The sequence below is a fragment of the Arvicola amphibius genome, chromosome 3, assembly GCF_903992535.2.
Source record: "Arvicola amphibius chromosome 3, mArvAmp1.2, whole genome shotgun sequence".
Lineage (NCBI taxonomy): Eukaryota > Metazoa > Chordata > Mammalia > Rodentia > Cricetidae > Arvicola > Arvicola amphibius.
Window position 1 is genome coordinate 112875553 of NC_052049.1, and position 18843 is coordinate 112894395.

Below are 18843 nucleotides of genomic sequence, written 5' to 3' on the forward strand. Positions count from 1 at the left end.
CACACACCAGCCCCATCTAATCGCTTATGTCATTTTGTGTCCTCATTTTTATTAACTGTTAATGAAGAGTCAGAGCAGAAGATCCCTAATGTCCCTTTCCTATATAAAAATTGAAGATTTCATCACCTCTTAAAGAAACCACTGCCACTGTCTAAGCCACTAGTACCAGTCACAAGATAGAAATACCATCTTTGGGGAAACAAAAGTGATCAGCTTGGGTATCTAATTAAATGACTATGTAACATATAATGACTCTTAAGTGATACCCAAATGGCAGCAACCATCACAAACAGAGTAAAAACATCTAACAACAGCATATTAACTCGTCTGTTTGTCCACATAAACAGAACCACACGAGTCGGAAGGTGACGAGACGAGGAACGCGTTTCCCAGTGCAAGGTCCTGGCCTTTCCTCCAGAGAACCGAACTATCCAAGCTGCTAAAGCTGATGTCCACTGACATCCAAGAAAACTGCTTGGAGATCTAGAACTTTGTTGAGAACATCGATAAACAATGCTAATAAATGGAAACACCCACATAATTTCCAGTTTCTTTATTTTAGTACAACCTTTTAAGGGTTAGGTAAAATGATGTTATATATCGCCATGTTATTTTGCCATGTACCTTTTACAACAGTACACTAAATTTCATCTCTACAAAAAAAAAAAAAAAATAAGGGCCAACTCCTGCCCCCCATATACACAAGCATAAATACTATCATAGACTAGGAAATGATAAATGATTTCCCAAAACCATTCTGTGGAAGCCTACCTCCCATGCCCAAGTATGACCCAGAAACACATGGTGAAAGATTAGCAAGCACAGACAGCAGAACCCATCCCATGCAGTCTAGTTACTGAGTCACTTCCCAGCCCGCGAGGGCAGATCATCTGTTACTTGTGAAAGGGCAGGAAGAGGCCACACTCTACAAATAGAACGTAGACCCATAGCACATGCTTCATTGGCCATACCTGAAGGAGACCGTGTGGGGCTTCGCACTCTGACTTCTTCATCTGAGCCAAAACCTAAGAACTGCTCATCCTACAACAAAGGAAAGTCATTTTAAAATCAGAAGCAAAAACATAAAGTGAATAAATCCCAAAGAAATGCCCAGATGAAAAAATGCATTGGAAAATTAGCCTCGACATATGAATCATCATTATCCAAATAGTTTCTGTAAAATTACTAAGATTCAAATCATGGACCCAGTCATATAGTTTCATTACACATAATAGTTGTGCAATAACTGAACAATGCATGATGAAAGTTCGCCTTTGGTGAACAGCAGATAAGGGATAGTTTAAGTTTCAAACTACAGACACAACCCCAAACTATTAAAGGGTAACTTTAATACAAATAAGCAAATCAGGATAATGCTAAACATACACAGCCACAAATACAAGTACTTAAATCTACAAACATATAAGGAATAACATAAGCCATATAATGATGTCTTGCCTACTAAATATTATAGAGACTGTGAGCGCCATAACTGCCAGTTCCTTAACTCAGGAGCTATTATTTAGATTTCTGCACACTTGTGAATTTGCGGTTTCTGTACACATATCTGAGATCAGGGCCTCCACATGCACTTTATGGCATCACCTTCAAATGCCCTGGGACAAGAGACTTAATGGTGGGCAGCAGTGCTGGCGACAGGGGCCATAAACTGACCACACACAGTGACTCCCTTCATCAGGGACGGAAACATTTTATTTCCAATTCTGCTTGGGAAAGAAAAAAAGCAAAAACTCTCCTTACCTCTAACTTTTAACCTGTCCTTAAAAATTACTAAGACTCGCTTAGCCTACTTTGGACAAGTTCCCAAGAAAGTCTACTGAAACAAACTGGTGAGTGCAAATTTACTGATTCAGAGAACTTCTTTCTAGAAAGATGAGAGAGACGAAGAGGGAGAATTTCAGATTCTGGAACAAAATCCACACAAACACCACCACTATGGAATGAAGTGCAGACTGGCTAGAGTCTGAAGATCCGGAACCGTGCCCCAGCAGTGACAGTCCCACTGAAGAGCTCTTTGCTCAGTTTAAAACTGGAGCCAGGTGTTAATAAGGTTCTTAACCACTTACCACCCAGGAAAATAGCAACAAGTGAATGAAGCCTTTTAGACAAATTAGCAGCTCAACCTTGAACTCGAAGGCTTTTGGCAGCATCTATCGATTTATTTATTTATTTACTGCTCCAGGACTAAGAGTAAAGAGAGAGCCACCCCAGCTGTTTGAGAGTTTGACTGCTAACACCCACATGTGACTCAGATCTAGAAGATCTAAGGATGCCCTCTTCTGGCCTCTGAAAGCATGGGGCAGTCGCATAGGACACAAATGTACACAAATGCAGGCAAAAATCTGGTCACATAAAATAAATAAGTACTTAAGAAAAAAATTAAATCCCTTCAGAAATGTAGGGTTTTTTTTTTAAAGTATTATAATTCCGGTATATTCAGTCTTAGAAACACATACTAGGGTCCTTTTTTAAAAAAAAATAATAATAATTTCTTTTATCACTAGGTTAAAAGCAATTTTTAAAAGTTCTCTCAGTTTACAATAAACTTTTGCTGGTAGTGGTGTATGCCTTTAATCCCAGCACTTGGGAGGTAGAAACAAGTGGATCTCTGTGAGTTCAAGGCCAGTAGGGTCTACAGAGCGAGTTCCAGGATAGGCTCAAAAACTACAGAGAAACTGCCTCAATAGATAGATAGATAGATAGATAGATAGATAAATAATTAAATAAATTTTTACTGGGAACATTATTTGTAAGAAAAACCTATGCCTTTATTTTAAAAATAAAACAAGTCAAACAGGGCTGGAGAGATGGCTCAGTAGTTAAGAGCACTTTGCTGTTCTTGCAGTGGACTGGGGTTTGGGTTCAAGTCCTAGCATCCACACACTGATTCACAACCACCCACAACTCCAGTTCCAGGAGATTCAATGCCCTCTTCGGGCCTCCGGTGCATGTATGCATGTAGAGGACAGCTGTGCATGTATGCATGTAGAGGACAGCCGTGCATGTGTGCATGTAGAGGACAGCCGTGTATGTGTGCATGTAGAGGACAGCCATGCATGTGTGTATGTAGAGGACAGCCGTGTATGTGTGCATGTAGAGGACAGCCGTGTATGTGTGCATGTAGAGTACAGCCAGACATGCAAGCTAAGCAGCCACACAAAGTAACTGAAGTTTTTTAAATGCCAAATTTCTTTGATGATCTTCAAACTTGATGGCTCAATATCTAAAAGAGTTATCAAAAATCACAAAGCCCCAATCAACCCAGGAAAGGGACGTCAGAGTCTCAGTATCACAGCCCAGGCTGGTCTTGAAGGTGATTTTCCTCCGGATCCCTGCTGCTCCCCTGAGTATATAGGATTATAAGCATGTGCCAGCAAACACAGCTCAGTCTCCCCCTCCCCGATTTTCAAGACAGGCTTTCTCTGTGTAGCCTTGACTGTCTTGACTGTCCTGGAACTCACTCTGTAGACCAAGCTGGCCTTGAACTAAAAGATTTGCCTGCCTCTGCCTCCCAAGTGCTGGGAATACAGTCATGCACCACCACTGCCCGGCTTAATCCAAATTTTTAAATGAGAAGCTCATATTGCTCCACTTTCAATACATGCTTTGGGAAGATTTCGTTATTTTAAAGTTTGGTACTGGAGACTGAATCCAGGACCTTAGACAAGAACTCTATCCCTTAGCTACTTTCCCCATCTAGAAGTAAGAGAATAAATAGTAGTTTAGGAGAAAAAACAAAAAAAAAAAAAAAAAAAAAAAACCAAACAAGTAAGATAAGCAAAGGTAAATTATTTCAAACAAAGGGAGAACTTTAAAAAAAATCACAAAATCTTAGACATGTTAGAGGAGGCCAGACCACATTTCTTGGGCCGGGACACTAGAAGGGCTGGTTTTGGGACTCGGTTCCTCTATTCTTAGGCCATGTGATCTTAGGAAGTCACTTTCTCCCTCCAGTTCTCTCTACTGGAGCACTGTAAAGACAGAAGGAAACCACTTACGTAAAACCATTTAGATAAAAACTACAAAGCAGCATGCACATTCCTATACTTTTATTAGTGCTGTAGTTGAAGGATCAAAGTCTGAGAGGCCTGATGACGTACTCAAGGCCACATACACATAACACGAAACAACAGCCTCTGTGCTTTAAGCGTGTCTAGTTATTACTGGTTGTAATCACTTTCATACCGTAACACAACTGAACCTATAAATAACTGAAGGAGTCAAATAAATCATCTACAGCACAAAACTTTCTATTCTACAACTAGAGCATGGAATGGCCAGTTTTGGATCTGTCGAGCTCCTGGGCAGTTTGCTCTCTCTACATCCTCCCCATCAAACCACCTGCTGATCCATGTATCTCACAGTACCTGGATACCATCAAATACATTGCAGGAGGCTACATTGCTTACTGCATGAGTCTTAGGCTCCAAGTACAGTGAGAACAAACAGTGCAAGCAACTACATGTAAAGTATTAGGTGGCATATTTATAAGTTTAAAAGAAACAAGATAAAAACCATTTTGTTCATGACCAGCAACTCACATACTCACCTGTATTGCATATGTTCACAAAACCTAACCATACAACCCCAATCGTTAAGTCCTGTAAAACAGTAAGGTGCTGCTGAGTTGTCAAGTCAAGCAGCCATTCAATTGTCAATATTCAGAATTTTCTGAGTATTTCCTAAAATGACAGAAAACATTTATTCTCCTTGTGGTCTCAGAATAAGATCAGAGGGGGCTGGAGAGATGGCTCAGAGGTTAAGAGCACTGACTGCTCTTCCAGAGGTCCTAAGTTCAATTCCCAGCAACCACATGATGGCTCACAAGCATCTGTAATGAGATCTGGTGCCCTCTTCTGGCCTGCACGTATACATGCAAGCAGAACACTGTATATGTAATAAATAAATAAATATTAAAAAAGAAATAAAAAGGTATATAAAACTGCTTCAGAAAAGTTTTTTTTAAAAAGAATACGATTAGAACAAGAAAGGAGGAGAATGTGGAGTTAAGGGCTCTACCACCAGGCATGGTGGCACATGCTTTACTCTCACTTGGGAGGCTGAGGCAGGGATTGAGGCCCTCTGTGGACTGGGTTCCAGGCTAGCCAGTGCTACATAGGAAGGCCCCTTTCCCATAAAGGCTGTATTCAACACAAGAACCTTTCTCTTTGCATTTGAAATACAGACCGATTTCTTGACTATGCTTTAAAGAAGAGCTCACACTTCAAAGAGCCAAACAACCTAGCTAAACAAAAGCTGTCATTGTTAGGTCTAGTCTCCTGAGTCTGAACTTTCAACTCTATGCTAAGATTCCTAAACAAATACATTAAACTAAACAACCCTCCCCCAACTGGCTTCCCATCTGGCTCCATTGTCCACTTTACTCAGGTACCACCTCGATGTCAAGAGACAACAGTCCTAGCTTACAATAGGTTCAGACTTGCTTAAAGACCAAAAGATCAAGGCACTTTGCACGCACACACACACACCCATAAGCCCAGCAGAAGAGAAAGGGTGCAGGAGACATTATGTTACACATAGTCAAGGAGTCCGAGGCCTACTTAATAAACATACTTTCCTTTATGTTTCGTTTTGAGACAGGGTCTCACTATGTAGACCAGACTGGTCTCAAACTCAGGGAGCTCTGGGTCTAAAGGTGTGTGCCACCATGCCTGGCCCAACACACACGCTTTCCCTTTCATTAAAGCCTTTTCTGAGGAGCACAGCATTCCCAGACAAAGTATAGACACAGCTATTGTGGTCAATGATGTTCTTGGAGACTGTGTTGCTAAGATTTCAACATTTTCTTTAACTACAAGACAGAAAACCACCTTAGCCAAGCTGAACTCTATAAATACTGTTAAATCATATTTAGTGTCTCTGGTAATTTATGGTAAATTAAGCTATCCGATGTCACCCCCTAAGTGAACTATAATTATAAAAATAATTATCGTAGAATTTACTGCTCCTTACCATAACTTTAGGGCAGCTAGCTAGGAACTACACACACTTTTACTACTAAACTCCCTGACTCATGCATAAATATCTTAGCATTTAAGATTTTTATTTGTTGGGCATGATGGCAAATGTCTTTAATTCCAGTACCCAAGATGGAGAAGTAAGTGGATTTCTCTGAGTTTGAGGCCAGTCTGATCTACACAGGGAGTATTTCAGGCCAGCCTGGGCTACATACTGAGGTCCCGTCTTAAGACAGACAGGAAGAAAGGAAGGAAGGAAGAAGGGAGGGAGGGGGGAGAGAGAAAGGAAGGAAGAAATCTACATACTGAGACCTCATTTTAAAAAAATTAAGCCGGGCGATGGTGGCACACGCCTTTAATCCCAGCACTCAGGAGGCAGAGGCAGGCGGATCTCTGTGAGTTCGAGACCAGCCTGGTCTACAGAGCTAGTTCCAGGACAGGCTCCAAAGCCACAGAGAAACCCTGTCTCGAAAAACCAAAAAATAAAATAATAAAATAAAATAATTAAATAAGAATAATCTCAGTGAGGTTTGGTGGTGCACACCTTTAATCCCAGTGCTTAGGAGGCAGAAGCAGGAGGATAAAGACCAGCCTGGTCTACAAAGCAAGTTGCAGGACAGCCAGTACAAACAGAGAAACCCTGTCTTGGGGGAGAGAGAAAAAAAAGAATAGTCTTCTCACAAGAGAGCCTGAGCCCAAAATAGTATTACAGATAATAATGTTACATGTAAAACTTAGTCAAGGTATTTTAGAAAAATATATGAAAATCTGTGTTTCTAGGAAAGACTAGGAAAATGTTTCAAACAAAGAAGCATTTCCTTTCCTGGCTCTTTCAATGCTGTGCACACACTTCCCAGCCAGAGCTGCGCTGCTTCTAGGAAGTGCCTAAGGCACAGACAGGCAGGGCAGCACTTTCGCTCTCCATCAAAAAATCAAAGCTTAGCTAAAATGTTACTGAGGACAAAGTATGGCTTAACTCATAGTCCAGAATAAAAAACAGGCTTATATATAGCTCATTCTCATTCTTACATTAGTATTTGGTGGGTAAGAAACATTCAACAGATTTCAAAATTCTCCAAAGCATTTCCACCCCCTCATATAACAAGGCACGTCAATAGGGCTGGAAACGGGATCCTCTTCAGCCATCAGGCATGACACAATTCCTAGTGTAGAAATAGCCTTATAAAATGCCATTATTCACAGACAATATCCCCCCCATAGCCAACTAAAATAATTAGTTTTCTGTGTCTTTTTTGCAAATTTATTTTTATTTTATGTTTTGCAGGGGTGTTGGAACTCCCTTGGAACTGGAAATACAGACAGCTGTGAGCCACCATGTGGGAGCCCCTCTGTGTCTTTCTTTCTTTCCTTTTTTTTTTTTTTTTGGTTTTTCGAGACAGGGTTTCTCTGTAGCTTTGGAGCCTGTCCTGGAACTAGCTCTTGTAGACCAGGCTGGCCTCGAACTCACAGAGATCCGCCCACCTCTGCCTACCAAGTGCTGGGATTAAAGGCGTGCGCCACTGCCGCCCGGCCTCTGTGTCTTTCTTAATGCTTCCCAATGTCTCACAGTTTGAGGAAGAAAAATCACCTACTTAGAATCCTTAACCTCTTGAGCTAAAGTGGACTGCCACCAAAGCTGCACTGAAAACACCTCTACTGGGATAGGGATGGAGCTCAGTTGTAGGATAACTACTGCCAAGCAAGCATGACCCCGGCATCACATAAAACCAGATGTGATTACATACTCCTGTATCTTATCCTAGCACTCAGGAAGTGGGGCAGGAGGGTCAAAGTTCAAGGTCACCCTCCTCCTCTACTCTACGTAAACTCTCAGTCTCAAACCAACCAATGAACCTACCGAACAAACAGATCACCTATAGCACTACTTAAAATACCTAAAGATGGAATCAACCTAGGGGCATCACCACCACCACCACAATACATCTCTATTAAACAAGCTCCATCAGCCCTGGCCTGAGATGGACAAGGTCTACCATGAACCACTGTTCCTGTTCTTTCCTGACCACCTCTCTTTAACTAAGTGCTATGCAACTCACATATGCCCTTCAGCAACCTTCCTTTTGCCTCTAAAATGTCTGAAAATTCAATTCCTACAATTACAAAGTTAACTTCACGGATTCAATAAGAAAAAGAAAAACATCAATGAACATAATATCAAAATCATTTTTTGGAGCTGGAAAAAAAAGGCTTGGAGGTTGAGAGCATGTAATGCTCTTCCGGAGAACCTGGGTTCATGTCCCAGGACCACCCCCCCCCATCAAGGCAGTTCACACCTGTCTGTTACTTCATCCTTGGGGCAATCAATGTCACTAGCTTCTGCGGGCCTGCGCACACAAGCACACCCCTGCCCCACTTGCACATAATTAAAATAAAACAAATACAAATCACTTCTCAGGGTCTGGAGAGATGGCTCAGAGGTTAACAGCACTGGCTGCTCTTCCAGATGACCTGAGTTCAGTTCCTAGCACAAACATAGCAGCTCACAACCATCTGTAACTCATTCTAACTCCAGGGACCCAAAGTCCCTTTCTAGCCTCTGAGGATACACACACATAGCAAAAAGAAAATCTCTAGGGTCTGGAGAGATGGCTCAGTGGTTAAGAGCAATGACTGCTCTTCTAGAGGACTGGGGTTCAAGTACCAGCACCCACATGACAGCGCACAGTTGTAGTGATATTTTATTTGTAAACTGTCTGTAATTGTAGTTCGAGGGGACCTGACACCCATGGCAAAATACTAATGCACACAAAATTTTAAAAAATTAATTTAAAAAACCCTGCAATTTAAAAATAAACAAATAAATACGATCTTTTAAAAATACACTCATTTCTGTGAAATATTTTTTCAGGCTTCTAAGTAGGTATCGTTATACATGGTCCAATCTGATGAGGGGGCCAAAAGAGAACTAAGACACTAAAATACCCAGGAGGCAAGCTGTACATAATCTTGGCAGCTAGTCTTTATAAAGAGTAACACTTTCCCTGTGGGGATTTATTCCAGTTAGCTATCACTTCTGTTGGCACAATTCCCTATGAGTCTCCTGCTACTTGCTCTAAAATATCAAGGTTTTATGTTGTATTTTAAAGACTCACACTCATAATTACTAGTATCTAATTAGATGGGGCCTTTGCTATGTAACCCACACTGGCCTCAAACTCACGATCCTTCTGCTTCAGCCTCCAGAGTGCCAGGATTACAGGTGTGTGCCAACATGCCTGCTTAGCGGAAGGGATTTTTTTCTTTTAATCTGAGATGATGGCTTAGCAGGTAAAGGTGTTTACTGCTAAGCTTGGAGGCCTCAGTTTGATCCTCAGGATTCACATGGTAAAATGAGAACTGACCCCTGAAAGCTCTCCTGATCGATCGATCGATCTATCTATCTATCTATCTATCTATCTATCTATCTATCTATCTACACACTATCTATCTATCTACACACTATCTATCTATCTATCTATACACACTCATCTATCTATCTATCTACACACACTCTATCTATCTATCTACACACTATCTATCTATCTATCTATCTATCTATCTATCTATCTATCTATGTGCGCGCACACACACACACACAAGCTATCACATATATATACACAATAAATGTTTTAAAAAATCCTTAGGGACCAGGAGCTGAAGACTGTATAGCTCAGTGGTATAGCATATGCTTAGCATACACCAGGCTCTGGGTTTAATTCCCAACATAAACAAACAAATAAAATAATATCACATGGGATGCATAGGAACTAAATTAGGCCATAATGAGCTATAAATTTACAGGTGTTAGAACTAGTATTGAGGACAAATGACAGCAAATGTTGGTGAGGATGAAAGAAAGGAAAACCTTTGTACAGTCAGTGGAGTGTAAACTAGAACAGCTAGTTTAAAAAATTAGTACAACTGTTCTTCAGCAAACTAAAATCTAACCATATAATCCTATTATCCTAGCTATGAGAATGCAGCAAAGAAACTGGGTTGGAAAGCTGAAGAAGTATGTACACTTCAGCTCCATGTCAGCTCTAGTCACATTAATGAATGATTAAGAAAAATGGGGCACATATCCATGATGGGATACTAGTCTGCCTTTAAAGGTAGGAAATCTGGCCATTCTCAATGACATCACATAGAGCAAGCCAGACACAGAAACTTAAGTACTCTGAGGGCTCACGTACATGTAGCATCTCAAGGAGAGCAGAAAAGTGATCAAAAGCTTGGAGGAAAGGGAAGAGGCTGACCAAGACACACCCAAGATTTCAGCTCTAATGGAAGAATGAGTTTTGGGGATCTACCGTGCTGAAAGGTACCCAGGAGTGATAATGGATGATGTATTTAAAAATGCCAAAAAGGGGCCAAAGGAGGCTGGAGAGATGGTGCAGTGGTTAAGAACACTGGCTGCTCTTCAAAAGGATTCAAGTTAATTCTCAGCACCCATATGATATGGCAGCTAACAACCATGTGTAACTCCAGTTCCAGGCAATGGGACACCCTCTTTTGGCCTCCACAGACATCAGGAATACACATGGTGCACATAAATACATGTAGGCAAAACACTCATACACATAAAAGAAAATAAATAAAATTAAAATACTACTTTAAAAACACAAATAGTCTTTAACATTGACACCACAAAAAAGTTGAGGTAATGAATATATCTTTTAGCTTGATGAACTCTCTCTCTCTCTCTCTCTCTCTCTCTCTCTCACACACACACACACACACACACAAACATACACACATAATCCCAGGTGCCAAATAGAGACAAAGCTATCCTTGAGGCTCACTGGCCAGTCAGTCTAGCCCAGTTGATGAGTTTCAGACCAATGAGAGACCTGTCTCAAAGGAGGTATATAATGTTTATGATAGTGGCTTTTTGGCTGTAGTAGAGTAGTTGCCATAAATAAGGAACAAGATCCTGATCAATTTCCAGAATAATTAGAAAGTAATTTTTTTATTTAAAAAAAGTAGGAGAGGCCGGGCGGTGGTGGCGCACGCCTTTAATCCCAGCACTCGGGAGGCAGAGGCAGGCGGATCTCTGAGTTCGAGGCCAGCCTGGTCTACAAGAGCTAGCTCCAGGACAGGCTCTAGAAACTACAGGGAAACCCTGTCTCGAAAAACCAAAAAAAAAAAAAAAAAAAAAAAAAAAAAAAAAAAAAAAAGTAGGAGAAACAGAAGGGAGCAGAGAAAAATATATAGCTCAATAAAAAAAAGAGACTAAAAAAAGGCAAACAATTGCAGTGCTCAGAGAGGCAGGAGGGTCACTGTAAGTTCAAGGTCAGTCAGGCGTACACAGTGAAACTACATCTCACAAAACCCAAGTAACAAATAGAGGCTGGGACTAAACCAGTTCATTCACTAAGAAACATGTGAGTGAGTGCTTGAAGAGATGGCTCAGAATAGCGCTGTGGCTCCTACAGGAGATTGGGGTTCAGTTCCCAGCACCTACATGGTGACTCACAACTGTCTGTAACTGCAGATGGAGAGGATTTGACATGCTCTTCTGGCCTGTGTCGGCTCTTGCATAAGCGTGATGCATACACTCGCTCAGGAGCATGCACGTACACACAAAAATCTTTAAAAACTTCCTTTAGGTAAAGGGATGAGCAGAGATAAAAGACATCTTTAAGTAGGGTATGGTGTGGTGGTACAGGTTAAAAATCTCAGAATTTGGGAGGCTGATACAGATACCTAGTTTGACATCGGCCTCTACAGCTATGCAGTGAGACCCTGCAGCAAGAAGGAGAAGGGAGGACAGCTCAGTACAGTAACAGGACGCAGCACACAGGAGACCCTGCTAGAGGACCGTGCGTATGTACGCTGCCCACAGGACGGAACTCGCTTGCCTCTGAGTGATGACAAAGCTTCAGAAGGTACCAAGTGTGACACAGGCAGAGTGAATAGCACACAAAAGCACAGGAACACAGCCATTCAGAAACGAGGCAGAAGATACTGAAGGGGGTGGGTAGGAGGCAGACCATGGAAAGTCTCACAGGCCTTAAGTGCTTAAAATCTATCTTCTAGCACCATGGACCTCATTCTAAAGTGACTCTCTAGGCAGGGTGGCACACACCTGAAATCCCAGCATTGCAGCAAGGACTCAGAGTTTGCACTACCCAGGGAGACCCTGTCTCAACACACCAACCAAATCACTGTGAGTGGAAAAGTGAGACTGTTTCCTCCTTCCTGTCTATGTCTGTAACTTTATATTAAAACACTGATGAAGGATTCCTTGTCAACATCTCAGAATTTAAACAAACCAATAGGAAAGGACTCTATCGCTTAAACTACTTTGTTCTATCTAAGCCTATGAGTGACATTTGGACCGTACATGTATTTGTAAAACACACAATCTTCGACTACATTAAACTGCACAGAAATCCTTTCTGGACATAATTACACTTTTTAAAGACGGAGGTAGGGGGCTGGAGAGATGGCTCAGTGGTTAAGAGCATTGCCTGCTCTTCCAAAGGTCCTGAGTTCAATTCCCAGCAACCACATGGTGGCTCACAACGATCTGTAATGAGGTCTGGTGCCCTCTTCTGGCCTGCAGGCATACATGCAGTCAGAATATTGTATACATTTTTTTAAAAAAAGACTGGTAGTCTGAATAAGAATGGTTCCCATGGGCTCATATACTTGAACACTTAGTCATCAGGATGTGATACTATTTGAGAAGGTTTGGGGGTGTGGCCTTGTTTGAGAAAGTGTGTCACTGAGGGGTGGGCTTTGAGATTTCAAAAGCCCATGACAGGCTCAGTCTCTCCGGACTGCAGATCAGGATGCAGCTCTCAGCTACTGCTCCAGCACCAGGAGTGCTGACATGTTCCCAAACCCTCTGAAACTATAAGCAAGCCCCAATGAAATGTTTTCTTTTGTAAGAGCTGCCTGCCATGGTGTCTCTTCTCAGCAATAGAACACAGAACAGACAGAGACAAAGTAGTAAATAAGCTGCCCACCTCTGATACAAAAAGACAGAGACCAAGATGAAGTCCCTCTATCCGGCCATTCTATCTTATATTATTTTAATTATTTATCTTGATTTTTTTTAACTTCATATAGCCCGTAAGTTCTAGGCTGGCCTGGAACTCAGGCTCTTCCACCTCCACGATGCTAGGGCTATGGGCATACACAACCACACATGGGCTCTGAGGTTGTTTTAAAGAGCCAGGGAAAGTGACTACAATGGCAAAGGAGGTTGAGCAAAGGGGACAGATTCTGCAAGCATAGTTTAGTATTTATTTTTTTATTTTACTTTAAAATTTCTATGTATGTGTCCAATGGGTGCCCACAGAGGCCAGAAGAGTGCATCACTCTGTAGCGCTGGAGTTACAGGTGGTTGAGAGCCACCGGACATGGGAGCTGGTAACAAACTCTTAAGTATAATCACTGAGTCTCTCCAGCCCTGACATGCGGTTATGATCCGGAGGTTGCTAGGGGAGAAGGACAGCACATGCCTGGCTGAGGTTGGCTGGCTGTGGGGGTATTAACTAAGACTGGGAATACAGAACAAAGACTTTCGGGAATAGGAAGGGAGAACACATCAGATACACGAGTTAGAAATGCCTTTCTGTGTTGTCTCCTGGAAACAATGACCTGGAAAAAATACACCTGATTTGATGGATATGGAAGTACTTAAACTGTATTGGATCAACCTGCTAGGGAGAGAAGACAAAGGAAAGAAGGAAGGTTGGTAGACAAAGTTTTGAGGAACGTGCGCCCCAAGTTTTGCATGGGAGAAGCGGAAAGCAAGATCAGACATTTAAAGACACTTATCAAGGAGAGGTCACATTGGACAAGACCCATCTTGTACAGTGGAATATCAAAACTGGAGGTCACCTGTGCTGTTACCTTATAGCCTCTGCAGTGCTCTAAGGAGGAGGAGGCAAGTTGTATTGTGGAAGTAGGAATGGGGCTGGAGGCTGCATCTGATCCCTAGCAACAGACATACACACATGTACCTTGGGAAAACGGAAATGATGATTACTTTTGAAAAACTCAGCTATGTGAGGAAAGAGAGATAAGGAACAGAGAAGGGAAGGGACATCTTGGGGGCACAATTTTTGAGGTTGATTGTGTCTGCTCACTACTAGGGAACATAACAATAGGGAAGAAGAAACTGAAAATCCTGAAAAGCAAGGAGTAGTAAGTGGAAAAGAGATGGAGTACAGGTGGGACAGCAGCGGGAGGCAATGAACACAGGCATGGGAATGGATGGGAATTCTCTTGAAAGGGAAAGGGAAAGCATGAATTTAGTTGCAAAAAGGTTTACAGGCAAGGCCAGGGTTAGAAATTCCTCTGAAACACAGGCAAATCATATGTGTATGCATAACTGTACCATGAGAAACATGTTTCTTCAGATTCTCATAACCACTATGTTTTTAAATATTGGTTCTGACAAAGCGTGATGACACATGCCTGAAAGAAGCATCCTTGACTATGTACCAAGTTCAAGAACATCCAGGGCTAAAAGAGCAAGCTACAGCTCTGGAGAAAACAAATTATGAAAATGTTATTAGGCCACAGCTTATTCAGAATAATAGAGAGAAAAGAGAAAACCAGATGCGAGAATTAACAGGACTGGTTAGGCTGACAAGAGCAGCCCCAGCAGGTCAGACATGAAAGACAAATACCCATACACATAAGATAGAGTTAAAAACAAAGGCAAAAGCCTGACACAGTAAAGAGCGGGGCACTACCACTAGCTTACTAATGTCTGGCAATAATACTACATAATGAAGCAGAGTAGGAGAGAGACTAGAAAAAAAAGGAGAGAAGTCAGCAGCCAAGCACTCACCCACTCGGTAAGTGGTTACTGAGAACTACCAGGCACTGTTTGACCCTGAAGATCCAGATTCCAGTTCGCTTCTCTTTGCTCTGATAAAACACTAACCAAAAACAACTTGAGGAAGAAGAGTTCATTTGGCTTACAGGTTACAGCTCTCCATCCAGAGAAGCAGAGACCAGGGAGATGTGCTCCTCACGGGCTTACCCAGCTACTTTCCTTCTTGAGCCCAGGCCCATCTGCTTAGGGCAGCAGTGCCCACAGTGGTCTAGACCCTCCTACATCATTCAGCAATTAAGAAAATGGCCCACAGACCACGCCTACAGGTCAGTCTGGTGGAGGCACTTCCTCAATCGAGGTTTCCTTTTCCTTTTTCCAGGTGACTGGTTTGTGTCCAGTTGATAAAAGCTAACTAGTACAGATGGGGAATGTCCTAGTTTGCTTCTTACTGCTATAAAAAACACCTAAATCAAAAGCACCTCAGGGAGGAAAGGGTTTATTCGGAGCAGCAGCTCAGCGGGAGCAGTCAGAAACTATGGCAGAAAGCTGCTTACTGGGTTGCTCTCAAGGCTCACACTCAGCTACCTTTCTTGTATCTCCCAGGACCACCTGCCCAGTACTACCCACAGTGGAATGGTACCCACACCAATCATCATTCAAGAAGATGCCCCACAGACTTGCCTACAGGCCAATCTGATAAAGGCATTTTCTCAGTTCGAGTTCCCTCTTCCCAGATGACTCCAGCTTGTGTCAAGTTGACAAAAAACTAACAGACACAGGGAAGTAACAAAACCCCTGTTCTGTGAGATCCAGTCTCGTGGGCAGGAAGAAAATACACACTGAACAATAATGGATAATAATAATATTAACAGATAGGAAAGCTCGATGTGCCAGCTGTGCAGGGAGCCACTGGGAGGTCAGGAAAGGCTTCTCTGAGGTGACAGCAAAGAGCCACAGAGCAAATGTGGCTCACTTTGTATTTGTTCCATGGCTTGGCCATTAAGATCACTTGCTCTTGCAGAGGACCAGGATTGGTTCCCAGCACTTACACAGTGACTCACAACCGTTCATAACTCCAGTTCTAGAGGATCCAGTGCCCTCTTCTGACCTCTGTGGACATCAGGCATATATGTGGCACACAATGTAGGGAAAACATTCATACACACAAAACAAATAAACCCAATTTTTAAGACCAAAATGTTCATGCCACTTTTAAATGACTTGAAAGCCTAAAAGAATATTTCACACACATAAAAATTACAGGGGGGCTACTGAGCTACCTCCAAGGGATGCTAGCTGCCAAGTCTGGCGACCTGAGTGTGCTCTCGTGGACCCACATCCTGGAAGGAAAGAACCAACTCCTGCCAAGTTATCCTCTGACACATATATGTATACTCACAACAAATAAACATAATTAAAAATCATATTAGGAAAACCTTGTCTCAAAAATTAAAGAAAAATATGTGTATGAAATGATGTTCGGGAGATGACTCAGTGGATAAAAATGTTTGCAAGACAAGCATGAGAACTTGGGTTCAAATCTCTGACACCAACATAAAGCCAGGCGTGGCAGTGTGCATCTGTAACTGTACTATTAGGGGAAGCAGAGACAGGCAGACTCCAGGAGTTTGCTGTCCAGTCAGTCAGTCAGTCTTAGAGAGAAAGCGACTTCTGAGTTTAATGAAAGTCCCCACCCTAAAAATTATGGTACAGAGCAATGGAGGTAAATACCCAAAGTTGACTTCTGGCCTCCACACATATACATGCAAGCATATGTGTACATACAAGTGAACACACATCTACATCATATAAATACACAAAGAAAAAAGTTACAGTAAATATTTTGAAGTTTGTTTTTTGAGTCAGGGCCTCAGAGCCCAGGCAATCCTCCTGCCTCCGCTAGCTGCTTTGTTTTGTTAAGTCTCACTGCAGCCACAGGCTGACCGGGAACAAGTAGCCTAGGCTGGTCAAACTTATAATAATCTTCCTGCTTCAGCCTCCCAGAGTGCTGGGATTACAAGTGTGAACCATCAATAAATAAACTTTTATGGGTGCCAGCATCTCATTCGGTGACGCACTGTTTGCCGTCCCTATACTACGACAGAGAGCATCTGGCATTTGCAGAGACAAACTTGCTGAATGGACCTAAATGAGGAACAGCCAAACATAAAGGCATGGATGGCCCAACAAGTGCAAAAGTCTAGAGAGCAACAAACATAGCAAGTCTGGCAGCTAGAAGGCAACAGCATGGCTCTGCATCAGAATGACTGAGAAGAGGTCAAGAAGACCATCAGGCTGGGCCAGAGGCCATCTCACCTCTGGCCATAGCTGAAGAATTTTGGTTTACTCTAGCAGTGGAGGCAGACACTGCCAGACTTAAGGTAAATAAAGGAAGTATCAGATCCTGGAATTCATAGATGCTGTGTGAAGAACAAACTCTAATGGGGATGAGTACAGGTAAGGATGAGCAAGTGGTCCAGGCAGGAGAGGATAAGGAGCAGAGTTGGTGAGGGAAGCTGGGAGTTGGGGTACGTTCTAGTTAAAGTATAAAAATTTACCGAGTTTAGATTTGGGATAAGAATGAAGAGAAATTAAGCACACCTCTTAGGGAGTTTTAGGCCTGAGCAACTGAGTATTTGGTACACTCAACCCCAAAAAGACTGGGAATGGCAATGGCTTAGGGGCTGGGAGATGATTGGGAGATAGTTGGTGTGAAATACCTATTGGGTTCCAAATGCCTATTTCCTTGTCTGTGGCACCTCCCAGGGAGAGGGTCATGAAGATTAGGTGAGAAAATATATGTCAAGGATCACAATACAGTCTGGCCCACAATAAGCACCTAGTAAATATTAGCCAAGTTATTATTACTATTATCAAACAGAAATGTCAAATATGCAGTTGTTAAATGTCTGAAAGTACACAAAGTAGCCAGTATTAAAGACTAAATTTTAGGCAGCAGTTCTCAGTATAAAGATGAAGCCTGGAAAAGACCTCCTGGAGAGAGAAGGCAGCAGAAGGCGGACTCCCCCTCCACACCCAGGCAGGCTCAGTGAAGAGAAAGGCCAGGATGAACACTGAAAATTAGTAACTGGTGAGTGCAGAGTGACGGGTGCAAGGAAAAACAGAAGGGAGTGTTCAGCTGGTTCAAATGCTGAAAAAGGGTTTAACAGGGGAAGGATTTATCGAGTCAAATCTATTCAATCTGGTTAGACAGACAGCCTGCCCCCCATCACCTTGGTAAGAGTTATCTTAGCTGAGTCTTGGGGAGAAAGCCCAACTACAGAAGCCGAGGGCCTGGGGAGTGAGAAAGTAGAGACAGTACTTAGACACTTTCAAGACGGTCTGTTGTAAAAGGGTCAAGATTCAGGAATAACTGGAGGACATGGACCAAGGTTTTTTTTTTTTTTAAAGAACTGTATTCAGACAGTTTTATACTATTGTGTTGGACTGAGAAATTGCCTATGCAAGAGACGAGTTGTTGGCAGGTCCAACACTGAGTAGCCAAGAAGGGCCGGAATCCAGTGCCCGGGGAGAGGACAGCCTTACAGGGGAGGGGGCACTTCCCTTACACTGAAAAGGGAGCACTATCAAATATATGAGAATAGTTTTTAAATTTCTCTATTTTTATGCCCAGTGTAACACAACCAACTGGCAAACACTGTTGCAATCCCAGTAACTTGGGAGGCTGCAGCAGGAGGATAGGAAAGCCTGGGCAATTTATCAAGATTCTGTCTCAAAGCAGGCATAGAGTACATGCTGCTAACCATAGTGTTAGGAGGTGGAAGCCAGAGAACCAGGAAGAGTTCATTCAGTCTCCTGGTGTGGTGGCACACACCTTCAATGCCAACACTCAGGAAGAAGAGGCAGGCAGAGCTCTGAGTTTGAGGCCAGACTGCTCTACATAGAGAGTTCCATGCCAGTCTGAGCTACGTGAGACCCTGTCTTAAAAAATAAAATTCTTCAAAATAATAATAATAATAATAGTAGTAGTAGTAGTTCAGTGGTAGACTGTTTATCCAATATATACAAAGTCCTAGGATCCCC

At 42.4% G+C, this 18843-nt stretch overlaps 1 protein-coding gene across 2 annotated transcripts in view; it reads right to left on the minus strand.

Annotated features, from left to right (window-relative positions):
* Nucleotides 1–18843, minus strand: part of Kmt2a (lysine methyltransferase 2A) — an 84838-nt gene that overhangs the window by 50570 nt on the left and 15425 nt on the right. For both annotated transcript variants that reach the window (XM_038323133.1, XM_038323132.1), the window contains exon 2: nt 972–1041. In XM_038323133.1, the coding sequence (XP_038179061.1) occupies nt 972–1041 (70 nt within the window). The remainder of the gene's footprint in view (nt 1–971; nt 1042–18843) is intronic.